This window comes from Xyrauchen texanus, chromosome 5 (genome assembly GCF_025860055.1).
Source record: "Xyrauchen texanus isolate HMW12.3.18 chromosome 5, RBS_HiC_50CHRs, whole genome shotgun sequence".
Lineage (NCBI taxonomy): Eukaryota > Metazoa > Chordata > Actinopteri > Cypriniformes > Catostomidae > Xyrauchen > Xyrauchen texanus.
In genome coordinates this window covers 33,635,083-33,662,937 of record NC_068280.1, presented here as the reverse complement: position 1 = coordinate 33,662,937, position 27,855 = coordinate 33,635,083, and the positions used below count along the sequence as shown (strand labels likewise).

Genomic DNA, 27,855 nt, shown 5'->3' with positions numbered 1-27,855 from the left:
GATCATATCTTTTAAAGTATATTAAATACAATTAGCAATTAGACATTCGATAATGACTTCATGACTGAAGAAAATATGTATATGTACATTTAATCCGTTTAAAAACTAGAAATAGTTGATACTATTCGAACAGGTCGAATGATACTTAAAGTGGGCGGGGCTTAGTAGCCTAGACGTTGTCTTCAATTTACCAAATATGATAGGTTCAAATAATATTTTTTATGTTTTAACTCTTCACATAGTATTCCAGTTTAAATGGAATTATACGTTTCTCAGTACCACAATTAGGTGTTCAATTTCTTCCAAACCACTGCTGAAGCAGCAAGTTAAAGACCTAGTCATCGCTCGTCACACCGATCGTAATTTCAGCGCTGATCAGAATGAGCCACAGTCGTTTGTAATTACTGGACAATACATTATTTTATTTATTTGAAAAAAAAAAAAAAACGTTTGGAAGAATTTAGATTTGCATTATACGTAATAACCATATATTAAATTCTTAATCTAACTTCATTTAATAATTTCAGTGTGCAAATATCTGCAATAAAGCAAAAACCTGCCCAAGTTTGTATTTCAGTAATACTTGGGAATTTGGCTTTCTGTGCTCTCATGCGCCCCCTGGAGGCATTTTCTCAGTGTTAAATTCAATTCAAAATTGGCATAAACAACAGTAAATAATACAGTTTTACCAAAGCTAACACTTTTAAACGTATTTATTTTCTCATTGGATGATGAAACTTACTTATTACATATGAATGTATGGATTTGAATAGCATTTAACGCTCCGTGCAATAGGTGGCGACACGTTACACCGTCACAGATCTGTGACGTCATTTGACTCATGCGCAAAAAAACAGTTAAGAGTTAATGCCAGTGAAAGAATGGCGTCGTCAATGGGAGGAATGTTCCCTGGTCAACAGCCACCTGGAGCTCATCAAACTACAGGTACCGGTGGTCAAGGTCAGCCAGGGCTTCTAGCCGGCCCACCTGGTAATAGATACCCAAACAGCACTTTGGTTGATGAGCTGGAAGCTTCTTTCGAGGTAAGAAGTTTAAGAAACCTTATGCTGCTTAAACGATGTCAATGGGAGAATTCATGTCCATTGAAAGCAAAGATTGACTGTTTCTGGACAGATCAAATTATGATTAATGCACATGTGATGTTCGTTTTTATGCATACAGCAGACATGTCTTGTTTGCTTTGTTTTGGACAGCTTACCAAACCGTGTCAATAATGACCAAAGGATTGTCATTGGCGTGTTTTATTCAGATTTCATTAGCTTCTAGTAGCAACTTAATGTTTTATTTCTCATAGGCGTGTTTTGCATCTCTCGTGAGTCAAGACTATGTCAATGGAACAGACCAGGAGGAAATTCGGACTGGTAAAACATTTTTTCTCGTTTCTTTTTCAAAAGGAATGGCGGTACCATGGCACATTGAATTATGGAAATACCATGGTGTATTTGATTTATTATCGTATTAATACTAGGCACTTCAAAGAATACAAGGGTATTATTGTAATACAATGCTACTGTTGTTAGTGTTTTCCCACCACTATTACATACTGTACATATATTTGAATGAATGTGTATGTTCTTTGTGTCTTTCAGGAGTTGATCAGTGTATACAGAACTTTCTAGATGTGGCCAGACAGACTGAATGCTTCTTCCTTCAGAAAAGACTGCAGTTGTCTGTACAGAAACCAGAACAGGTGGAAAAAGAGGTAAACCCCATGCCATGTTTTAGATATGCCCAGTTGTTCTAGTTTTCCATAACTGTATTAAAGATACAGCTATACATCACAGTGTTGTTAATGTAGAAAATAACACCTTAATTACAGAAATGTACGTTTTTGCATCCCATCGTAATGCCTTAAACATGCTTTATTTTATATACCTCTCTCTCAGGACGCATCAGAACTGAAAAATGAACTCCAGAGGAAAGAGATGCTCATTCAGAAACATCTTGCCAAGATCCACCATTGGCAGCAGGTGCTGGAGGACATCAACATCCAGCACAAGAAGCCCACAGAACTGCCTCAAGGTCCACTGGCTTTTCTGGAGCAGGCCTCAGCCAACCTTCCTGCACCCATGAAACCGAACTGATACCTATGCAGAGATCTAGATCCCTTTTCGGACTGTATTCTAGGTCATACACATGATGGGCCACTTCCTAAGCTCTCCCAGTGACTTGTACGAAAAGCCCTTGTTGTAGTCCCTGTCAGTGATGTCATCATGTTATGTATGTACATTACGTTTTTTTTTTTTCACTTATCTCTGATCAAGGGCTTTAGAAGTCGTTAAGTGCCCATAATGAGTATGTCAATGGTCTTTGACCTCTGGTCACAATCATACTTAATTTGTTTATCACATTTCCATGATTTTAAATGACAGACATGTGGTTGTTTGGAACAGGAGGTACAATGAGTGAAAATGGCTTTAGTTACAGAGAAATTGTGTTTTACATGGTTGATTATTTGATTCAAACATCTTTTGTACAGTTTACAGTAAACATAATTTTGACAATTGAAAATGACTACATTTTCTGTTTTGTTCCCTGATTCTCTTGTGTACCTTTCAACTTCCTGCATCTCTTGGCCTGAGAGTCCAGTGCTGTGCCTCACTGGAGAAGCACATCTTATCTCAAAAAAATGAGGTGGCCATTCTGAGTCACCTCATTTTTGCAGTGGTCACCTCTAACTGCACAACATGCAACTTCACACAAATCTGCATAATCACATCACAGCATTTTTGGATGGATATAAGCTTCATATTAACATAAGAAATATTCATCTTGGCAATATTTTAAGTTTATTAAAATTACTATGTGTTTGAATATTAATTTCCCTTCAGTAAGAAAAAAAAACAAAACATTAACAACAATGGGAAATATTAACAGCTAAGACCGCTGACATATTTTGGAAAGGTTATTGCACTGATATAGAAAAAAGCTATGAAAAACTTCTTTTCAAGAACGCGTCTGGGTCATATTTCACCCACAAATTCAAGTTTATATTATATATGAATATCAAACCATTTTTAGGATCATTATGATCTTTGCATTTTCATAATTAAGCACATTTTGTAAAGCATGAAAAATCTCATTCTCATTAGGGTTAAAGTTAGCCTAGCCTAACCCTTACTGTAATGCAAGTAAAAGGACATTTACATTGTATATTATTAATATAACAGTACTATTTGTTGTACTGTTATACATTTAAAAAAATAATTGCATTACAGTATTTGTTGTACAGAAATGGGAAATACAAAAAAAAAAAAAATTACAATGTAAAAATAATCATTCTAAAATATGCATACTTTTCTTTATGCAAAATATAATTAAAAGTCGAATTAATTGCATATTCTATTGCAGTTCAAAGATCTGTGATTCCTTCATTTTATTCTGTGCCTTTAGATACCCAAGTATAAATGAAAATGTGCAAATAGACAATAAACATAAGTGTAACAAGGTTCACTATGGTGTTAACATGACTTCATGAAGTCATAAACAAGAACATGAAGTCTCTGTTTTGAGTGAATCATGTAACCAATACATAAAAATAAAAACTGATACATATTGCTGTAACATAAAAACAATATGTTTTTCCCTTAAATATGTACAGGTTTTTGGTGTTATTTGGAACTGGAACTCTAATTTGCATTATCAAAAATATTTAAAACAGAAGTAATTTTAAAAATACAATTAAAATATTAAAACACATCATGATTGTAATGATTCTTGTTTCGAGCATTTCTTGCTCTTGTTTACAAATCAATTAAACCTTCGAAAATGCAGTCAATAATGCCCCACATAGAACAAGACAGAAAGCGAAGATGAGGACAATGTAATTTTGCAAACCCTGAGAGAGGCGTGGAGAGGGGAAATTGTTAGACAGATTTCAATAGCAAAATGTAAAATTAACAGCAGGAATACAACTCACTCACACACACACTCACACCTCCCTTACCTTCACTTCCTTGAAAACCAAAATGCCCCAGAGAGTTGCAATCAGTCCAGGACCCTGTAATGAACCACACATACACACAATGAGAGAAGACAAAAAAATAACAGGCTGCCGGTTCCTTCTAAGATTATTACATTACATTTATAATGTGATTTATATTATAATAGATGTTTCACCAATGTCCAATAACAATACTGAATAGTTTTGTGATAGGCAGAAAGATATGTCACTCACTGTAGTGATAATAGGGAAGCTCACTACAGCACTGAGATAGTGGTTGGCCAGGAACCAGCAGCATGTGGCCACACCCCACATGATGCCAGACAGGAACCCTGCATGGATAAAATATTCGGTTTAAAACTTTAGTTATGAAGAGGTAAATGGAAAAAGATGAGAAGAATGTTCAAAGGTAGTGTCAATTAAATTAAACTGGTGACAAAACCTGGCACTACCTGGCAATACCGCTTTAGAGAAAACTTGTGGTTTGTTCTTTTTGACAGCACAGTACAGGAGGAAATACACAGTACTAGTGAGAAAGATGCCACTATACTGTGCAAAGACATAATCCAGATCTAAACACACACAAATACATCAATTGTTTATACATCATATACAATTTCTATAACACCTTAGGTTTAATTAGAATATGCAAGAATTCACCACTGCTTGTCTTGTGGCAATCTGGACTTACCAAACTCGCTAGCCCCTCTATATTGGCTGTCTGGATTGGCTGCATGATTTTTAATGTACAGAACTGGGACAAATGATGACCCGTACAGCAGTCCAGCAACAACAGCAAGCAGTGATCCACTGCAAAACACAACATTCAAAGCCCTGCCTAACAACCATGCAAAAGTCTGAACTGATATAAAATACCAATCTATAATATACTGCATGTTATAAACAAGATTGATCAATAGATAAACTTTAAGATTTACAGATTTGAGACTGATACTATTAGTGCAAACATTTATTCATGCTTTAGTGGTGAGTACAAAAAAGGGTACATTTTTGATGCTGTAGAAAACAGACGACAACTTTTTGTTATGTCTGTAATGTCTTAGAAATCATGTGCACATACACAATGCGTTTGGTGCGTGGTCTTAATGCATCTACCCAGGAATCATCTGTTGTGCCCACAGTGTCTGAGTTCACAGTCTGTAGATCAGATTGATAAAATTAGTTAATATGATTATTTAAAAATTATCTATATTAAAATCTGAATTTCACATATTTAGCACACGTTACCATACATGGTCTATTAGTAATGGTGTTTCTTCAGATGTTGATGATCTTTGAACATCACTCTTCACAAAGAAAAAAACAAAGGCACTGTAAACACAAACACAAGAAAAAAAAGGGGGAGGAAAATAGGGAAAAGAGATTTTAAAAAAAATAACAATACTCCTGAAATGTGTGGCTTACTAAAGCAAATATGAATGCATTCATGTTGTACCTAAGTAAACATAGCCCTGCTCCACAGGAGTTCAGTATTGGTTTGGAAACAGTCTCAGCTTCAATACCAAACCAGCCAAACCTAAAATCATCATGAGAAGTCAGTGCGTGTGTATATTACACGTAACCTTTTAGTAATATACAGGTTACATACAGTATACAGATGTGGGTTTGACTTTAATGGCTGCTTGTAGTTTCCTTTTACAGATTATCAAACAAAACAAAAGCTAAAGTGCTAGATCTTGATCCTTAGTGAATTCTTAGGAGACTTTGCTTACCGTGAGCTTGCCCAGCCCATGAGCAGATTAAACGATGCCCATATAAGAAGACCAAGGCCAAGCCCGATGGTCTTTAAGATAGGAACTACAGTTACATTACCTTAATGGAACACACAAATATGTTACAGAATTTCACACAGTCATCATTGAAAAATATAATGGGAAAGTATTTCTTTAAGTTCTATACGAATTAGAGGTAGACCGATATATTTTTGTTTTATTCCTCTGTTTAGATGGATTTGAAGTATCTAAATCTTTCATCATTGACAATTTCCATCCATACTTGTATCCTCACTTTAATGCATATTTGCTGTTCTAAATCAATGCAAGGCCAGGCAAAGAAAATGTTTACCATGTATAAATGTGTCCCATCAGCACATACATCGTGTCTTCAACTTCATTTCTTATGGATAATTATGAAAACCTTATTCCTCATTAAACCTCATCTAGTGAAATGTATACACAGACCAGCCACAAAATAAAAACCACCTGGACTATTGTTTAAGTCCCCCTTGTGCCACTAAAACAGAACCAATCTAAACCAATCTCTAGAATTTACTCAGAATGGTGTCAAAAACAAAAAACATCCAGTGAGCGGCAGTTCTGCGGATGGTAACGCCTTGTTGATGAGAGAGGTCTAGCAAAAAATAGCATCTCAGAATGGCATTCTGAGATGATACTTTTTGCTTGACCTCTCTCATCAACTCTCTAAATTCTAGAGACTGTTTTGTGTGAAAATCCCAGTATATCAGCAGTTACAGACATACTCAAACCAGCCCATCTGGCACCAACAATCATCCATGCAATTATCTAATCAGCAAATCATGTGGCCACAGTGCAGTGCATAAAATCATGCAGATACGGGCCAGGAGCTTCAGTTAATGTTCACATCAACCATCAGAACGAGGAAAAAATGTGATTCAATTATTTGGACCATGGCATGATGGTTTGAGAATTTCTGTACCTGCTGATCTCCTGGGTTTTTCACACAAAACAGTCTCTAGAATTTACTCAGAATTGTGCCAAAAACCAAAAACATCCAGTGAGGGGCAGTTCTGCAGATGGAAACCCTTTGTTGGTAAGAGAAGTCAACGGAGAATGGCCAGACTGGTTCAAACTAACAAAGTCTACGGTAACTCAGATAACAGCTCTGTACAATTGTGGTGAGAAGAATAGCATCTCAGTACGTTATTCTGAGACGCAGGTTGGTGCTATTTTGGTGGCACGAGGGAGACCTACACAATATTAGGCAAGTGGTTTTAATGTTGTGGCTGATCGATGTATGTATATACACAAAAACCTTCATCTGGTGATATATATAGGCTATAAAAAGCTTAATTTGGAAATTCTCCATAATTTCAAAAGTCCTGCGTTATGTAAAGTGTCTTAATTTTTCTTGTTATTATTGGGATTATTGACTCTTGAAGGCTCAATGTCACAGAAAGGAGAGACTATCATTTAAAAAATAAATAAATATAAATTAAAAACTTTCAGCAGATTAATCAAGTTATTTTCCACCACTTTAGTTATCAGTATCGTCAAAATCCACTATTGGTCTACCACTAATATGAATATAATAATTGCTGGTGTATGTAACAGTTAACTGACACACTATTTCTGAACTAATATGATCCAATTAATTAACACTCAAGATTCAGAAACTGTTGTTAATTTCAGCTGTTAAATTACAAGAATGACAATTTGCACTAGGTGTAAAAAGCACCTGCCACACAGCATGGCTATTTGCACTCAAATAAACCAGTGGAAACAGAGAAATTAAAGACAATCTGAGCCCCCAAGTGTGTAATGGTGTGATTTTTTTTAATGTGGATGACATATTCTGTCCCCCGTCCCCACTATTAATACTTCCTTTAATACTACTTATAATCATAAATGAAAATCAATATAAAGGTTGATTTCCTTGCAATGATTTAGTCATTAAGGGAATTGAAAGAGGGTCAAATAAACCATGGTTTGGGTAAAATTAACCATGGTTTTACTTTAGTAATTTGTGGTAACCATATTTTATGGCAGAAACTATAGTTTTAGTGCAATTAACCATGGTGTTACTACAGGAATATGGTGTTAATATAGTAACCATGTTGAATTTTTATACTACAAAATACCATGGTGATATTACGGTTTCTGTAGTAAAACCATGGTTAATTTTTGTAAGGGATGGTTAGGGTTAGGTTTAAGTGTATGGGGTTGGTGTAGGGCTTCTGTAGACTCTAAATTAACACAGTAAACATTCTGCAGTGATGCCCCTTTACAGTATGTTAGTGTTTAATTAGGGCTGCAAATAGCATTACACTGTTTGCACTTAGTGCAAAAAAAATATGCTTTTTGTTGCCATTTACACTTAGTGCAAATAGCCTCTACCTTAATTATGACATCATTATAAATAATCTGAAGTTACCAGTAGCCCAGATGGCTCCACCCAGCATAGCAAGAGGCCAGAATTTTGGACTGTTCAGAATTATGTTTACCACAAGGGAGACTGTCCATATAGCAGCACAGAGAATCCACTGGAAAAACATACCTGCACATAAACGCAGGAGGGTGAACTGAAACTGAATAAAAAAATTACTGAGCCAACACACAACACATAAGTGAGATTACTGATGTAAACCGTGAATTAAGCAGATGGTGTATAACAATTCTTCATTATTTTATTAATTTAAAAAGATAGGCTACATACATACTCACACTCACTCCTTCTCCCTCCCTCCCTCTCTCTCTCTCTCTCTCTCTCTCTCTCTCTCTCTCTCTCACTCACTCACTCACTCACTCACTCACACACACACACACACACACACACACACACTTGTTTTTCTATCAGGGCGAGGACTTGCTATTCCACTTATTTCGTTGTATATTGAGCTATTTTACTTTCTATAACCCTAACACTCAAACAAACCCTTAATTTTAAAATTGCATTCAGACAGTTGTAAACAGTTGGCTGGTCTACTAACCATCACCAGTGTCTATCTTTTTCACTGGCACGAAGTTGCTCCCGTAGAAGAGGACGGACACAGCGCATGATATGAACCCATAAGTCAGTTCAGACGAGTTGGTCGTGCTGTTGGATTCTTGCAGAAGCCGCACCGGCACGTGTGGACCATCTGACAGCCACTCTGCCGCATCACAACACAAACTGTACTTTACTAATATCGAAGTAGTGTAATTGTGTAATGTAAAAAAAATACAACTCCACATTCTTTACCTGTGTCCAGGTGTTGCGCGGCACCGGAGGAAAGCGCGCACAGGACCGCAGTGATGAGCGCGGCCACGCGAAAATTCATCTTCAACACACCGGCAAACGCATTCAAACAATTAACAGATAGACTATTACTGTATTAAAACGAATTTTATAAGATCACTTGACTAAGCTACAGCGAGCAAAAGCTGCTCGTTGAATAAGCGCGACTTCCGTGTCAGCTGATCGGCATGATCACATGATTGTAGGAAACATGGTTGGTATGTGTCATGGTGTGATGAGCCACATGTATGCTTTTTAATACGATGATTAAGGATTTTTTTTTACTGAGTCAGGAGGATGTTGGGACAGTTTTAATTTAACTGTGAAAATGACATTTGATTTTAGCACATACTTTGAGGACGCAGTAATGTAACTAGTGGTCTCAAACTTGCCTTGATGCTGTCCTACCTCCAGAATACTGCCTAACAAAGCAACTTTTTTTATTGTAAATGAATAGTTTAACTAAAAATAAAAATTTCTGCCTGCATTATCTCAGCATTACCCACTTTCATTTAATTCCAAACCTTTATGACTCTCTTCCGTGGAACACGAAAGGAGAAATTCTGGAGCATGTTCATGCTGCTCCCTTACAAACAAGTAGATGGGGACAAGGGGATGTCAGCTTCAAAAAAGACAAAAAGCACCATGTAAGCATCTTAAAAGAAGTCATTCAACTCATTCACTATATTTCAAGTCTTCTGAGGACCAATGAAGCTTTGTGTGAGGAACAGGCTGCACCTACTATTCACAGAAAATCTTATTTGACTGCCATGTTCTCTCCATCAATTTATGGAAATGAGCAGTTTGTACATTCTGCTATAAATAACTCTTGTTGTGTTCCACGAAAATCATACACCTTTTGAAAAATGAAGTCAACTTTTGCTTTTGGACACAGTCTTTGACCTAAAGCATTGTGTTTTTATAATAATAATTGCTGATGATGGAAGAACTTGAACACTGTTGATTATCAGTCTATGAGCAACTATATTCAAATGTCAAACAATTGTGAAATTAGCAGGTAACAGGTTTCCGCATATTGGTTTCTGTTTGGCTTGTGGTGTGTCAAATAGCCTTAAATTAGATTAAACAGGTTGTTTTACCCACTTTGTGAATCAAAGTCACTTTAATGACCAAATCCCCACTGTCCATTGTGAAATGAATGAAAACTTAACTTCAAATTACACTCAAGACTCATTGTTTATAGATGGTTAACAAGACCAATGTGTGTTTTTGGGGAAAGAAATAGAAGGCTTTGTAAACTTTCTTAGATTTAACTCTAAAAACATTTATTAAGTCCATGTATTATCTTACTGTTGAATGTTTATAACAAACTAATATTAATGTCTAATTTTATTTAGATAATTTTCTAGATGTATTAAGTTTTATCAACTGAAAGCATGTAAAAAATGCCACAATGAGGGCCATTGCAAGATATTCTGGGCCCCTTTCCTATTAAAAAATACAGTTTAGAATTTGTTGTTTCTCCCCCACCCCCAATAAAAGCTGATACCACAATATATTTTGCTAATTGATCTGTTGCTGAGCATTAATTGGATACAATAATAGACCCTGCTCTTTTTGGCTATATGATAATACAGATTTCTTATTGGCTGATGATGCTGATTAGGAGCTAGGCACAGTAAGAGGAAACTCAACTGCTGAGCTGCAGCTGCTATGTGAGTCTGTTTGCCTTTGAGCCTTGCCTGAAAACTGATTATGTGTGTGTGGGTTGGTGTGTGTCCTAGGACATAAAAAACATGGCATTACCTTAACAACAGCCACTGGTACTTCACTTAGTGAAGTACTTGGCACTTCATATATATATATATATATATATATATATATATATATATATATATATATATATATATATATATATATATATATATGTATGTTAATGGCCACACATCCTACAATCAGACACACATGAGTAAAGTACTATTGCTTGTTTTTGAGCCCATGAAAGCATTAATATGTCCCAAGTACAGACGGACGAGGACCACATCTGTTTCTGTGTTACCATGCGAGTTGCCTGAAGCATTTTAGGTTGAAAAATATCATCAGCTCTGAGCTCTGTCAGTGGCCGACTCAAATGGCAGAGAAAACTGCTATGTGTTTCTGTAGGTGTACTGTATTTTGCATTTCCATGAATACGGTACACTTTCCTGTCCCTTTACTCCAATTACAGGCACAAATACCATGTTTTTGTTGTGAGAATTCAAACAACCAGTTATCCTACATAAAATTAACCTAGCATGAAAAGTAACTCGTTTTAAACACATCAAATGTCTGTATTCGCTCACTTCAAATGGTGAATTTGACCTGTTCCATGTCAGAGGTCCTGACATTTTGGAATGTATCCAACAATTAAAATCAAGCAACGTCATCATTTTGACATGATTTATATTTAATAATACTTATGCTATACTAAATAATTGTATAGCATTTTTATATTAAATTATTTTCTTTAAAACTATTTTTAATTACTAACTACTTTTAAGGTCCAAAAACTTTGCTTTATTCCACATGTTGTATGCAACCCTGCAACCGCACGATTTCTTCCATTACAAAAAAGTAACATTCCTAATTGTACCTAATTGTGACACCTAAGTAGCATCATTTAGACCTGTTCTAGAGCAAGACAGAAAGATAAGTAAATAATCTCATTCAATTTTCACATAAATTGTACTGTTGACTGTATTAATAATGTTCAAACTTCAATCCTGTTCCCAAAGTTATTTTAAGCAAAAAACTAGCAAACAAATCTGTTTATCATTAACTACAAACCAACATTTGGTCCCAAAATATTTACCCTCAACTTAATTAGTTCTAACATAGTTTTGTTGTTTTAATTGAAAATTTTGGTTAATTTGATTATGATGTTTATTGCTAGAAAATCACACAAACCATGGGCTTAAACTATATTTAGGCATGTCCCAAATTTGGGGAAAAGGGTTACACAAATGCAAACCTGAAATAAAATGAACAAAAATGAAAACAACTATAATACAATATTTAGTTTGACCTCCTGAGGATGCTGATCAACATTTTCTGAAGGTTAAGCACCTCCTTTCACTGAACATTTGTTGAAAAAGAAACAAAAAGGTTCAGACCCTGCCTTGTACCCTATTTATAGAAAGTGCCATTTCAACTACAGAAAGAATAATTTCTATTTTAGTGTAACTGTGTTTGTGTGGATGTGCACAGCTGACATGCTTCACATCCCCCCACCCTTTTTCTTCTTCCCAATGATAGAGGAAACCAGAAGAAAATCAGAGGATTCTCAGTCTCTGTTTATTCCAAAAGATTCCAAAAAATAAAGCAATCAGTCCACATTCCATTTAGAAAAAATGTCCTCCATTTCATTCCATTGCAGACTCTCCAACTGAAATTATGCTAGTGATGACAAGTTTATTTGTGTGTCTGTATGTGAGAGACAGCTTGGCACTACGCTCAGGTTTTGCACAGAAAACTAGGGTATGTCCCCAAACATACTCCCAAATGCACGATATGAGCAATCCTCTTGTGTGCATCTGTGTGTATATTGGTGTATCATCCAAGATTTAAGTTATACACATGAATGGTTTCTATTTACATGTACAGTACATATACATATAAAACTATTGAACAATATTTCAGTTGCACAGCATGGCATAGAAAAGGGTGATCGGCATATACTTTATCAATATAATTATCAATATATCTATCTGTAATCGTCTCCATCTCTTAGTCTTCAGATCATAACTGGACTATGTAAATTAAAGTTCTAGTCAACTTATTTTAGTGATATACTCATTTTAATCATCGCTTTTATAAAAACATTGATAACTAAAGGTTGTCATGCGTTTCACAGTTAAACTGCATATTGTAGTGCACCTCATTTAAAATACAATGTGTTTGATATTAAAAAGAAAAGACTAAAAGATAAATAACAAACCCTTGAGTATAGGGTGTTGATTTTCAGTCTTTACATTTCCCCTACAGATACAAAATATTAACAAATGCATCTGAAATGCCTTGACCTATTTTTGGCACACATCAATATTTGGCATTTTGGGGTATCATAATATATTATGAAGTTAATATATTCACATACAGATCAATTTTAATCAATATCTCAATAAACACTTTTAATATACCATATGAAATTTGTAATGCAGAAGGTAAAATATTCTTTAAGTTTTTTTCTTTTTTTTTAAGTATAGAGTTATAAAACTACTGCTTGCATCATCCATAGGCCAGAAAAACAGTATCAGAACAATACTAAAATAAATAAATTCACATCACATTTTCAACTAATTAAACCAGTGAGAAAAAAACAAAACTACTCAAATAATTTCTTTTTTTTCTTTAAGTCAAGCATTTACATGGTAACATTAACATCAAATGAACAAAAGTATAATTATATACATTTTTCTTTTTAGACATAGCTCATATAATAAGAAATGATTCTAGTCAAACTCTTTATATATACATTATATCATCATGTTGATCAAGTAAACAAAATCACAGTTGATGCAGATGTTTCAAGTGTGCTTGAGTTGTTGAGAATCAAGGATTCAATGGCATCTTACAAAGTAAAAAAAAAGTAAATGAAAACTGAAGACATGGGGCAAGTGTGTTTCTTTGCTTGTGTATGTTTCTGTGAATATACAGGAGAAAGGAAGTTCTATTGTGTGCATATGTGAGCATGGGACCTTCCAAAAAGTAAAATGTATACAACATGGAACTTTATACAGGTAGCAGAGTGCCAACACATGGTTTGTGAATTTGCCTGCATATGTACACACAGCAACGTGCCTGTATATATTTTATTTGTGCGTGCATGTCAACATGTTTTTATGTATTCAAATGTTGATTGTATACATCAACTATGTTAAAAATACAAATACACTGAACAGAAAAATCTCTGTTAAAGAGTGTCTTTGCATGAATATTTACATATACAGTATAGATCTGACATCCTGTGCGTACATGATATTTGTGATTCATTGTATATGGAGCATTTATAATTAAGCATTTATATGTAAATATATTGTGTCAGAGTGTGTAGATGTGTCAGAATATGTACACATTTATGGATATGTATGAAAGTGGGGGTAAAGCATGCTTGCAACAGTGTGTGTGTGTGTATGTGAGTGTGTGTGTGTGTAAGGCACTCAGGACAGTTCGCTCACACTCAGAGGCATTGCCATTCCAGGTCTCAGGTATGGCACAGCATGGACGGCTTTAGAGAAGTCTGGAGTCAGCACTCGCCCGTTCTCCGCTGTACTGCCCGTTATAGACAACCTGGCCTTACTGCGCATAGCATCTGTGAACGTCATCTGTTTCCAAACACACACCCACACAAACAATATATAAATACACAGCAAATCATGCCCAAATGCACACATACACACGGAGAAATAGAATATACAGAAATGCTCATTCATGTTATGCAGTGTGTGATCTATATCTGAAATACAAATACAGTGACCCCAAAATGTATTTGAACACTTAAGCCAAATGTTATGAATGTCTCAGCATTATATAACATAATAGTGCCAAGCGGCATTTATTTCAAAAACATTTTTTTTAGTGCTTTCAATTGATTAAAATTTTTTAATAGAATGAATTACATTATGTGCCGATTAATTAGAATTAGTATTATAGTATAGAATATAGTTCTATAGTATAGAATTAATAAACACATATCAATATATACTGTGAAAGAAAAAAGTAATTTAAAATATATTGAGTACAATAATTATAAATATACAATATATAATTAATATTTTAAAACAGACAATTCAAATAAATTACATCATATACATATATTGTGGCAACAGACAAGTAAAGCATTTACACAATACAAAAATTGCCTTTGGTTGCGTCGTGTCGCATTAGATTATGCGTATCTAGTCCTAAGTGCTGTGTTTTTAGGACGATGTACCAAGTTAAACATAGTTTGAAATTTTTAAAAACATGTCTCGAGATTCCATTTTAGTCCAGCTGTTAAGTGCTAAGGCAAGGCCAATGTTTAACTGTACAGCTGAAGCACTGACTGTTCCCTATTGTATCAAGGTGGAATATCATGCTTTAATTGCTCCGATAGTAGAAAAAGTTTTACATAATTCGACAGCCCTAATAAAATCTGGCAGAAACCATTTTCTAGCAAAACATTTCACAAAGTGAAGTTTATTTAAAATTATAAAAGATATTGTGGCAGGGCGGAGGGCGGTGCCGGTTCGTGATCATACACACCCGGTCCCTTATCAGGCTAATCAAGCCTCCGAGAGGGATAAAGGATATATATATATATATATATATATATATATATATATATATATATATACTGTAAAAATAAAGACAAGAAATATTTAATGGAAAACATATCCATAGTTAATTTGATGAATTACTCCTGTGATTACTCTGCTAGAGCACCTGTGTGAACGTGAGGGAAACTGACTCAATACATAAAAAATTTACTTTTAACCAGATGGTTTGCAGATGCACTTGTTTCGATATTTTGTATGTAACGCAATGACATTAAGGCATATTTTAAATTGTAACTTATGTATCCAAATCCTTTTTAGGCCCACTGTATATTTTATAAATATATTACATCATTGTAAATGTTTCATGAAGAGCAGATGGGGTGGAGAATGATTGACAGCTAATGGGTTTTTCACTGAGTAAAATGGCAGAGCTTTATATCAAAAGCAAGCGGTGAAGCCAATTCACAAACAACCACAAGCGTCAATAATGATAAACAAATTAAAATCGAACGTCAATGAAGAAGAGAATGAAATTACTCCTGCTAATCGAAAATAACTAAAATAAATGTATTACTCTATGAACCATCCATGTTTTCTGTTGATTCAACACCTTTTTCATCAGTACATTTTACCCTCCCTCTACTTATCCTATGTCCATTTTTACATAATTTCTTTACTTTAATCTTATTGATCAGACCAAAACTGTCATGTCACAAATTGCTTTTAAAGGAGTCATATCATAATCGAAAAATCTAATTTTCCTTTTTAAACAGTTTGATATTCAATGTGAAAATACAGTAAGCATCAGAACGGAAAACCTCATCAGTCTCCTCAGTCCAAAAATATCATCTATTGAAACTAAGCAGCAAAGATTCTTTAAAAAATTGCTAAGAATAGCTATTCTGTGTTCAGCAACTTAGGTTGCCCATACACAGAGAAGGAATAAGGAGGGTGTAGAATAAATACTTTTATTTCTAAAAGGAGATGCTATTCCAGTTGGCATATAACTAACGATGGCTGCATTGGCGCCAATGGTCTCCATGATCAACTTAAGCTAAGCTAAGAGTAAGATTTGGGTCCATAAGTCCATAAAATGCTGTACTATTCCTTGTGTCTAGCACTTGCTGCTCTATTATGCTTTCATAGAACCCTAGCGTTATCAAAAAGTGACTTCATTTCTGTATGACCTTAGCAGTTTAAGTTGCACATTTCCATTTTTGTATTGCGAACCTGTCACAATGTAACAGAGGCTTTTAAGGATGGGGCAGCACCAACTATATTTAGCCTGATCTCATGAAAATAACATGACTGTGGCTACTTTTCATTACACGTAAAAACATTAATTACACATATCGTGGCAGTTCCGAGGTGAAATTTCCAATCGTGTTATTTTAAACGTTATTAAAGTGTTATTTTGTGGAGCTTCTTTGGCACTTTCGGCTCACATTTCGACTCACATGCTCTTCAGGACTCTGAACAGTGCAACATTTCATAAGTTCAGCTACCGTGCAATTTGACCATACTTGAACAAGCTTGTAAATTAAGTTGTTATGCAATGTGCCATAGTAAAAGTGTTTTGTTGTCATAATATAGCATTGTGTGAGCAACAAGGTAAAAATTAAGTGTTTAACTGATAATCTGCCATTTATTCATGATTTGTGTTAAAGGGAATTAAAGTCATTGTTTTACCAGGAAAAAATGGCTTAATTCTAAGGGTCAAAGAGAGGGTGAAAAATGGCCACGAAATACTAAATTAAGACTAAAATAAAATGACTAATATTATGATATGACCCCTTTAAATCTTTGACAAATTCATGTCAGTGTGATGACTAAAGAATCATGCAGTGGCGATGAAGCATTTGGCATACGATAAAAAATGACAGAAAACAAAAAATAGTGAATAGACGAGGGGGGAAAAACTCTGCCGTTCCTACCCCACTAGATCTTAACACTCTCCAGCCCATAAACGTTGTACCCTTCCTTATAAGTAGCAAAATTCTGAGAATTCTGCGAGGAAGAGGAGGGATTTAGAGCTTGAGTCTTGGCAACCTTCATGCGCTTGGCCTCCGCACGAGACTTGTAGCAAAACTCCACCAGAGCGACCATCATAGCCAACCCAAGACCGCCCACCAGGATGTAGAAGACGCCCGCAACATTACTCAGGCTGAGAGCACTAGTCTTCTCCTGCAAGAGGAAAGGTCAAAGGTCAAAAATAAGGGAGAGAAATTTTGACAATATGTTAATACTACTGATTATGAGTGTATTTTAATTTAACAGAAAATATAACTGTGCGAAATTGTGTATATACTGAGTGTGAGTGTATCAGTAATTCACATATATTACACAGACTAGGCTAAGAAAGTACAACAGTGAGGACGAGGTATGATGTAATGCGTGCACATAATAAAGGAAAGGGACACCACCTACAGAACTGCAATTAAAGACAGCTGAAGTAAAAGGCAGATATACAAAACAACATTTACATCATTGGTGAGGGACAAGGAGAGACCGTATGGAAAAGAGAGGGAGAGAGAAAAAGAGATAGCAGTGTGTGAGAGAGAGCGTAAGAGAGATAAAAAAAATTATAAAAAGAACAGGACAAGCTGTCAATAAAGCACACATAAATACAGAGAAGGAGCACAAGGATATTCTGAGCCTAAACAGGTATAGTATGTGTGTTTGTGTGTGAGTGAAATGCCCTTGTGTGAAAATAAAAGATGATTATGTATTTGCTATGTGTCTCTTGCATGCATTACTGTATGTTTATATCACATCCCTGGTTCTATAGGCATCATTGATTATATACACAGGTCAGGCTCTAATTCATGCGGTGGTAAATCTTTGTAGGGGGCTTGCTCTGACACACACACACACACGCACGCACACACGCACGCACACACATACACAAATATATGTCTGTATTTACTTTTTGCACATCCTTTCCCTTTCTCTAGATATAACACTCTCTTGGATACACAAAGGCCCTGTTTACACCTGGTATTAACATACATTTTGGGGGAGCCAATCACAAGTGGTCAGCCGAGAGAGATCACTATTTAAAATGTACATTTACTGTTAATCTCAAATGTGTCTCCTCTTTCCGGATTTTGATTTATACTTAATAAGTCAGTGCATGTTGACAGCAAAAAGTAAAAAATAAAAGCTACACACCGTTTCTGCCACACATGCTTGAATTTTTATCTAATCACAAACATGATGTTTCAAGCAGAATTGTCTGTATTTTAAGTTAACTATGGATGATCTGTGCCACTGAATATATGCTGAAGTATTTTGCATATACAGTACATATATGTATGGGCTTTTCCAATATTTTCAGATCATATGGTTGTTTTCGTTTTTTCGTAATGCCATTTTTTTTTTTTTTAAAGACATAAAATTTTTCCAGAATAAAAGTCAAAAACATTATGTAAATAAAGGCATAATGTTTCGAGAATAATTAAAAAATAGGCACTTTTACGAGATTAAAGTTGTAGTATTATGAGAATAAAGTTATAACATTATGAGATTAAAGTACCAATGTTTTGACAATAAATTCGGAATGTTATGAAAATGCATTTGCAGCATAACGAAATTGAAGTCGTAATATTATGGGGGAAAAAATCGTAAGTGGACCAGATGTAGAAGCAGATGTAACCATCAATACACTTCAAGTCTAGTAGGGCTGGGTATTGATACAGAGTTCCTGATTTGATTCATTTCCAATTCACAAGCTCTCGATTAGCTTCTCAATTTGATTAGATTCAATATCGATTCATATGGGTATATTTCAGTTATAATGTCCCTTTTGCTTAAATATGAAAGACATTCTCTCCCCATAATGCTGTTAATTATACAGGGAAAATACGAAAATATTAATTTTACTAATTTTATATTATTCGTTTTTCATCATGTTGGTCACATTTATTTTGGCTTTTGAAAAATGAACAAATCCATGTATTCAATCAATAAATAAGATTTGTTGTTACATGTTTATTGTTTAATTGTATAATTTTGTACTATTTACAAGTATTTACTGATTTGTTGAACATATGCTAAAACCGGTCACTTTAACAAAATCATCCTTTCTATAAAGAGGGTCTGTAGATGAACGCATGTTAACAAGAGAGGACTCAAATTGCTTTATCTTATCTGTGCCATACACGATTAGAATGAAATGTTTATTTTGTATTTATTTTTTATCAACAACTGATTATAGAGAACAGAAAGGGTATTAAAAGAGACATTATTCAATGTCAAATGGGTCGCGTGGATCACGTCTTTGGACACTCATTACACAAAACAACTTTTACTCTCAACATGCTGTGAAAGGATCTCACTGCTGAATACTTGACCAATTTACTACACAATTACTGGTGAGTGAAATGTAAACATTTACCAGCCAGTTGCCAAACATATACATTTTAGTCCCATAGCGCACAATTTGGTTGCAAATGCGGGTGATATCCACTCATTATAGTGGAGGATTGCACTATACACATAGTGTAAACTTGGAATTTAAGAATCGATATTGAGATAGTTCAAATGAAGATTGCGATGCATCGGAAAATCTCTATTTTTACGTAGCCCTAGAGTCGAGCACTGGTTGGCATTTCAGATTGCTGAAATTTATAGGCGGCACTGGTGGCAATTCTTTCAGCATCCCTCCACCTCCCCATGGCACTAATGCCTAGTGGAACCACAACTCAAGCTTTTGATGTTTTGTGTCGGCGACTGGTCTGCGACAAGAAGTCTCAGATGTCACAACAAAAGTTCTTGTTGTGTGTGCACTACTTCGACAGGCCGAGACGAGTCCCACACGCTACGATTGTTTTCAAAACTGCCTGATATCTAGATGTCTTGTCATCATGTGTGCGCACTGTCCCGACAAGCGAGAGATGACAATGAGCCACGGCCAATGAAATATAGAGAAAGCGCAAGAGGAGGGCAAGGTATTAAGAAGCTGAAGACAAAAAAATTATTAAAATAATTAGAATATAATAAAATTAAACTTCACCCACATCTCCCTATACCCTCTGTCTTTATTGTTTTAATCTGTTTTTCTTAAATGTTTCCTTTTGCCAATAACAAAATGGGCACAAGCTGTTCTTTCATGTTTGTTGAAAGAGGAGAGTAAGATTTGGTTAGCAGGAGACAAAAAATAGATAGAAAATAAAAAAAAAATCATCCACATCTCCTTACATTTATTATGTCTTTTTATTTTCAGCTGTTTTTATTATCTTTTTTTACTGTGCAAATTAGCACAAATACATGTAAAATGGGAGCGACTCATACTTTCTGTTTGTTAAAAGAGAATAGCAAGGTATTGGGTAGAAGAGACAAAATAATAAGAAAAATATAGCTGCAAGCAGCTATTAACAGGGTCCTTTAATTCCACATCACAAGATGTAAAAGCCTTATTCATATAGCTCGTGAGCAAAATAGCAATTGTTTGGCACTGCGCCAAAACTATGCAGGTACCCTCAGGTCATGCCTGTGATGCAATATACCAACGCATTGCAATGTTACAGTCACAAGTCCATTTTGGTCCAATCGTGGTCAATATCATTGTACTTGAAGCGTTATTCTAAAACGGTTTGATTTATTAAAAAAATGGTCTAGGACGAGTTCGAAAAGTAGGTTTTACGAAAAAATCTGAAATTGCGAAAAAATTTTCATGATGGAAATTAATTTGGATATATGATCGTCTTGAGCCAAGGATTCCAATGATATAAGGCACTTGAGTCTCGGACATACGGTTTAGGTGTTATGGCCCAAAATATGCAATGCAACTGTTTTATTCATTATAGCGCCACCCATGGGCCAAATCCATGAATATGGCCAGCCAGCTGGAGTACTACCATCCCTGAAATTTTCAAGTGTCTAGGCTTTATGGTTTGGTCTGCACGATCAGTTTTAGGGCAGAATAATAATCTTATTCTAAATGATAATAATAATAATAAATATAGCTGCAAGCAGCGAATAATGGGGTTCAAGCAGCATAGGTGCTTTAATTCCATTTGTCACAAGATGTAAAAGCAGCTGTAACAGCCTTTTTTTGCTGGTTCCGTGTGGATTTCAAGGGAATAAGTTTACTTTCCGAAATTTAAAAAAGGGAATGCGTTAACAAGTACAATAGGAGCACAGATATGCGCATCATGCACACTAGAAGCTCAGTTACAGGTCTGCACAGAAATAAGTCAGAATTCTGCTTCAAACATAACTTTTGGGAATAATAAGACAAAATGTGCGCCAGTTTTTAACAGTTTTCTTTCTCGTCTTTTACTTTTTTGCACTTTATTATCATTCAGTAAAACACAGACATAATGACTGTATGTCCTTATGTATGTCCTTATGAAATCAATGACTCTCTCCTCGAAATCCGAACACAAGTGGTCAAAAGAGACGACCAGGTGTAACGGTGATGTCTCGTTTGTACATTTGTGATCAGATCAGCCAAAACTCATCTTATTACCTCCTATATAACTGTATTTAGCTCTGATCATAATTGCATAAGGTGTTATTACTAGGTGTAATCAGGGTCAAAGACACACAGAGTGTGCTGATGCTTGGGTTTGGATAACCCAAACAGAGACAGTGTTTTCATGCACACACACACACACACACACGCGCACACACCAACAAGCACATTCTATCCCTACCAGAGATGGAACAGACATGCACACACACACACACACACACACACACACGCACACACACACACACACACACACGCACGCACTCCCTGCAGTGACTGACCTTACTTCCAGAGTCCTTGGCTCCACATTCTCCCTTATCGTACCACCATTTGTTTTTCAGCTTGTCTAAGATGCCTTGCTCACTGAGTTTCAAAACTGCAAGGTTTACTGGCGTTCTTCGCGTATGGGAAATAACATAAATAACATTACCAATGTTATTTTATGTTATTGTCAGTAACATTTGCACTCGCTTACAGCGCTGGTAATGATTCAGCCCTGAGCGTGGTGGCGATCGGCAGTCTGCGCTCCATTTGGCAGTCGGCAAACGCGGCTTTGCCGTGCCAGATGTGCACAGACCCATCGCCGTGAGCAGGAAGCAGAGACAGTGGCCGCCTACAAGCCTTGCACCTCTGGGAAAACAGTATGTTTTTCAATAATCTAGAAAAATATCAGTTTCATGCTAGAGCAGAAAGCTCTTACAGTGGATTACTGAAGGGAAATGATGGATATATTCAGTTTGTAGGAGACTTGTCTTGTTCCTTGGGACCACTGATAATGCTTTCTGCTCATGTACATGTTTTCATATCATTTTTTACCCAAGTCCCGAGCACGGGTCTGACCTTTGACTCCCCGCCTCCGCTGCCGCACTCTCCTTTGTCGTACCACCATTTGTTTTTCAATTTATCCAGAAGCCCCTGCTCGTTCAGTTTTAGCACTGCAAGGTTTACCGCGTTTCTTAAACAAATGATAAAACATATTTGTCAGACAGTATGAGGGGGGCGGAGCTGCAGCGGGCTACGCCCCACAAGTCGCATAGAATGAATGGAACATTAGGTTAGACAATCCATCAATCAACCAATCAAAATGACTTTAAACATCCCATTAAACTATAAGGTGGTCGAGCTGTAAGAGTTCTTTTTTTACTCTTGAGGCAGGAGGCTAGAACAGAGGAGGATCAGCAATTATATAAATTATTACATAAGCGCACATACAGAGCCTCAAATCAATTAGCAGAAAACAATATAACATTGAGGCAGACAAATCTGGTTAGAAATATCAAAAGAGACAGCATGCAAAGTTCAAACAGTGCATCATCAACTGCATTCATTATCATGTTACAGTACTGTGCCTCAGTTTATTCATTCGTAATGCTTATGGTGATCATTCAAAATCCAAGTGCCCAATCACATGCATTGATTAGTGATTATCAATAAATAGCTTTTGTCATAACAACACAGTCTGGTTGCAAGAGGCCATTGCTTCAGTCATTAAAAACAGACATGCATTTAATAAACAGATATTGATGGCAAACACGAGTAATCCTCTGAGCTTGTGGACTAAATAACACATCTGAAAAAAGCTCAAAGCTTAAAGCTTGTTTATGAGGTTATATTAATCTTACTGGTAACTAAGATATTGACAATTTGTTTGACTACATTATATCACATCTTCGCCAAAGAGAGCAGGTTGCTAGTACGGCTTGGCAATATATTGAATATTAAAGATAATTTTGCTGGCAATATACAATTAAACAACAATCGCTTTTAATTTAGCCATTACATTTTCTAAAGATTTATAAGACTAGTTTCGAGATCCTTCCTTGTCTGGCAACTTGGAATTTAAGAGTCAGTAGTAACATATTTCTGATTTAAACTTCAATAGCAAAACAGTTTTTTTTTTTTTTATGTTCAAATTACTTGTGATTTAGTTAATTTCAATGAAACAATTCAAAATTCAGATTCAACTAATTGAGTCATTACTCAGAGATGTTAATGAAAGTCTCTCAGTCATTTTGCATATATTAAAATGTTTTAGTACAAATAGATGTATGTAAATACTGCTTTTAGATGTTAATGGAATTCCCTGTGTGGCATTTTGCATATATTAAAATGTCTTAGTAAAAATAGATTTATGTAAATACTGCTTTTATAACAACGTATTCTTAAATTGGTGCATATATATGCAAATGATTAAATCCCATACTTCCTTGGGTTTACGTAGGGAAAAAGTGTGGGAAAAACTCAACACATGTTTGGTTCCTCTGATTAATAATAGTAAAAAATTAAAGCAATATCAAGATATTCAGTATTGAGGATTTCAAACTCTAAATATCGAGGTATGTATTGAATTGCATCAAAAGGCTGAAAGATAGCTATTTTTAAGCTATCTCGCCCAGCCCTAGTTGCTAGGTAACCTGCTTGTCAGCTGTCAGCTAGGCTGTCTAAGGACCTCACTATATCTGCAGTTGCTTTAATAACTTGCTATACTGCTGTTTTTTCCTAGGTTGCCTTGGTTACCATCTGCCCCTACACTCAATGCCGGTTTACCTAGTTTACCTCATTTTAAAGAGGGACCCCCGGCCTACATCAGGGTAGGTGGGATACTATAACAACATGGGCCATATTGTTATACTACTCCACCCACCTTAAAGCAGATCCCTTGGGTGTAGCGATGCCGTAGCCTTTAGAGTCAAGGTTCCCTCCGACCTTCATGGTATCACAGGGCTTGCGCTGCTCGATGTACTCATTCATAGTGGACTCCAGAAGGTAAGCATATTTTCCTTTGGACTTTCGGACACGCAAAACACCTTCCACTGTGTTTTTAACAAACACAGATGGCTCCGCACTCTTCATGTACTGCCACATCTTGTCGAAAAGAGCAATCTTAGATCTCTGGGTAAAGAGAAACAAGAAGACAGAGACAAACATATTGAGAAAAACTAAAGCAGAGGTTTAGAATCAGCATTTATTTGCAAACCTACTTAAACTAGTCAGTGGTGGTTAGTGAATAAGCACTAAAATACAAATGTGCAAAAGGGGCGAAACTGTCACCCCACTGTGTCCTAACTAGGAGACAAGTCATTTGTCTGTCCACACTGAGAGCAAAAATGCTGCACAACGCAGCACAATAACAGGCAATCAGATCATTTGATATTAAAATGTGAGTTTAGTTGATTTTAGTCTATATGTGTTAGCTTTGAGGCCATCTATATGCTAGTGTACTCGTAAATGTTCACTACATGCAGATATACATGTTAAAAATGTAAAATCAGATGGGATTGCTTTATATTCGGACGTGGGGTAATGTAGTTACAGTATCTAAGCTTCTCCGTGATTTTACTCCTAAGCAAACCGGTAATATCAGTCATTTTTTCCAGACTTTTTAGATAAGATTATGCCATATTTTACATTCTATAGGCCTATTCATACAGGATTAGTAGAAATTGCAGAGATGGATGTGTCTACTGCATTTACACACTGCCTTCACAAGTAACTGACCCATAATAAAATATATAGCTTTGCTGATTAAATACAGAAATTATTAAACATGATCATATAGTGTATAAGGGATTTTGAAAAACTGATTGGAATATCTGGTAAAATACAAGATAAATGGTGATATTAGCATGCCTGTAATGCTATACTACACTCTTGAATTAAAAATATGGACAATTAGTTCACATTATATGCAGTCATATCTATTACACAATCATAACTCATAATAATGATATAAGACAAACATGTATTGAGATCTGTTGTCCTGGTTTAAAATAAACTATTGTTCTTGTTCTCCCCAACTCATCTGAACAACACAGATTTTTGTCCAGTCAAATGTTTTCTAGAATGAGAATGTCCCTCCCCCTAATACAACCTGCAACTAGCATAAACCCTAAAAGTCCCCAAGCTTAAGCCTCACAATGCCTAGTTACAGTATCTCACCCTAAAGAACTCTTTGGTGGAGCCTGCATCCAGTGTTCCATAAGCAATCTCGGTCTGTTTGGCCAGGTCTTCAGCACTTTCAATAGGTGACACCATCCTCTCCACAGTGAGGAAAGCAGCCAGGTTAGCCGTGTAGGAGGAGATGATGATGAGGGTGAAAAACCACCATACACCACCAACTATACGGCCAGACAAAGACCTACACACAGCAAACACAGTCAGCCAAACACACACAAGCTCACACCAATGGAAACAGTATCTTGTTAAGAACTCTACCTCGAATGAAAGAAAGAAAGAACCGCAATGGTCATATTATAGACCCTTTCACTTTGGAGAGAATGGGGAATATGCAGCCGAAACACGGTACCACTCCAAGAGAGAAGGAGACGGCAACCTTGTGCACCTTACTGTTTCCAACCAAGTGAGTACATGTTCACAGAAGAAATGTCCAACCGAAGTATAAACCACAACTTCAATCAAACATATCTAATCCTGTGTTAGCTCTCTCTCCTTCCCCATGGAACACTAAAGAGAAGCTAGATTATTTCCATGGACATCTATTTGAAGCAAAAGCTGCAGGAGTGTGAACATATACAAACCATGGCAATTGTAGGAAAACTGTTTATGCACAAAGCTGAAAGCACACCCCACACGCTAGCCAGCTAGCACTAAACGCACCAACCTTGGGGAAATATCGCATCCCTGCTGCATAAAAGCGCCCAGAGAAAACCAGAGACTATTAAAGATTCCAAACTCGTTCGTAGATTCGCTAGGTCCCAGTTGCCCATCCTCAAACTCCTCAGTGTGCCACTCGTAAGGACTGAAGCGGCTAACAAGGAAGAGCACAACACTAACTCCAATGTAGGCGAATACAATGCACATCCAGATCTCATAGGCCAAAGGGTCCAAGAAGGAGAAGACACCTGGCTTGGATTTCTGCGGTTTCTTGATCATTATGGATATTCCCAGACTCATGAAAGGTTTAGAGAAGTCAATCACCTCCTCTCTGACCAGAGTTATGGTAAGAGGAGCTACAGCTATGTCTGCTTTCTGTTAACAGTGAGAAGAGAAGGAATTAAGTTAACGAGAATATTAGACACACAAATATATTAGTCAGTGTGAAGTTTCTGTTCCAGTTTCTGTTATATTTTTAATACGCCTTGTAGTTTCAGGCCCTGCTGAAAAGACTAGAGCATAAAGTTCCATTTGGTCCCGACTGGGTTTTGCTGGTTTGTTGTTGGTCTAGCTGTTGGACCAGCATGGCCAAGCTATTTGGACAACATTGTTTTTTATGGTGAAGCTGGTAGACCAAAGTAGTCATGTTGGATAAGCCAGTGATTCAAGTCAAGTCAAGTGGTTAAGCACATACTTTTATAACTACATAAAACAACATAGGATAAAAACAGAACCACATGAGACTACACAGACTAAATAATATTTCTACATATAGTGTACGTGCAAACATGTGCAAAAATTGCAGTCTTGTGCATTAAAATTGCAGTCTTGATCTTATGAACTTGTTCCTGAGACCTCATACAGTAAACATAGCTTTCTTATGAGCCTGGGTCTCATTAATCGGTCTCAATCTCAGAACTTAAATGTAAGATCTGGATCCAGTTTTCAAGACCATGGGCGGATTTCCAGAGTACTAAATTTGGCACGGTATATTCACAATCATAGAGAATTTGTAAGAATTCTGTGGCTCTGAAAAGCTACTATGGCACTGTACAAAATGGGTATAGTGTCTCAAATTAAGGAAAGGCTGAATTTATTCACATATATTTGTCTAGCAGTGGTCTTGATTTTAGGGAGTCTGGTATTGGTCTGGGTTTTAAGGAGTCTGATATTGGTCTGGGTTTCAGGGAGTCTTGTATTAGTCAGGGTTTGAGGGAGTCTAGTATTGGTCTGGGTTTTATGGGGTTTGGTATTGCTCTGGTTTTTAGGGGGTCTGGTATTTCTCTGGTTTTTAGGGGGCCTGGAATTCCTCTGGCTTTAAGGAGGTCTGGTATTTCTCTGGGTTTTAGGAGGTCTGGTATTGGTCTGGGTTTCAGGGAGACTGGTATTGGTCTATGTTTTAGGGGTCTTGTATTGCTCTGGGGTTTAGGGGGTCTGGTATTGGTCTGGGTTTCAGGTAGTCTGGTATTAGTCTGGGTTTTAGGGGTCTTGTATTGCTCTGAGTTTTAGGGTAGACTGGTATTGCTCTGGATTATAAGAGGTCTGGTATT

The 27,855-nt window shown here is 36.2% G+C and overlaps 3 protein-coding genes across 7 annotated transcripts in view; 1 reads left to right on the top strand and 2 right to left on the bottom strand.

Moving 5' to 3' along the window:
- Positions 1-854: 854 nt before the first annotated feature.
- Positions 855-2,105, top strand: LOC127644180 (mediator of RNA polymerase II transcription subunit 28-like). The gene is made up of 4 exons (XM_052127239.1): positions 855-1,043; positions 1,316-1,382; positions 1,611-1,723; positions 1,908-2,105. Exons 1-4 carry the CDS (start codon positions 882-884, stop codon positions 2,103-2,105), a joined length of 540 nt encoding a protein of 179 aa, XP_051983199.1. The 5' UTR covers positions 855-881.
- Positions 2,106-3,721: 1,616 nt separating this feature from the next.
- Positions 3,722-9,133, bottom strand: tmem144a (transmembrane protein 144a). Its single transcript, XM_052127237.1, has 12 exons — positions 8,924-9,133; positions 8,673-8,834; positions 8,117-8,239; positions 5,698-5,797; positions 5,421-5,501; positions 5,218-5,296; positions 5,046-5,122; positions 4,656-4,774; positions 4,417-4,536; positions 4,199-4,296; positions 3,968-4,021; positions 3,722-3,859 (listed from the first exon to the last, which is right to left on the bottom strand). The coding sequence occupies exons 1-12, from the start codon at positions 9,000-9,002 to the stop codon at positions 3,776-3,778; spliced, it is 1,176 nt and encodes a 391-aa protein (XP_051983197.1). The 5' UTR covers positions 9,003-9,133; the 3' UTR covers positions 3,722-3,775.
- Positions 9,134-12,239: 3,106 nt separating this feature from the next.
- Positions 12,240-27,855, bottom strand: part of gria2a (glutamate receptor, ionotropic, AMPA 2a) — a 59,515-nt gene continuing 43,899 nt past the window's right edge. The window contains exons 11-16 of one of the 5 annotated variants that reach the window (XM_052127220.1): positions 26,313-26,680; positions 25,631-25,829; positions 24,336-24,583; positions 22,532-22,646; positions 17,185-17,400; positions 12,240-14,283 (exon numbers count right to left, since the gene is read on the bottom strand). In XM_052127220.1, the coding sequence (XP_051983180.1) occupies positions 14,119-14,283; positions 17,185-17,400; positions 22,532-22,646; positions 24,336-24,583; positions 25,631-25,829; positions 26,313-26,680 (1,311 nt within the window). In that variant the 3' untranslated portion in view covers positions 12,240-14,118. Of the gene's footprint in view, positions 14,284-17,150; positions 17,401-21,972; positions 22,088-22,531; positions 22,647-24,335; positions 24,584-25,630; positions 25,830-26,312; positions 26,681-27,855 lie in introns of all 5 variants that reach the window. The other 4 variants (XM_052127216.1, XM_052127217.1, XM_052127218.1 and 1 more) reach the window with 4 other exon arrangements.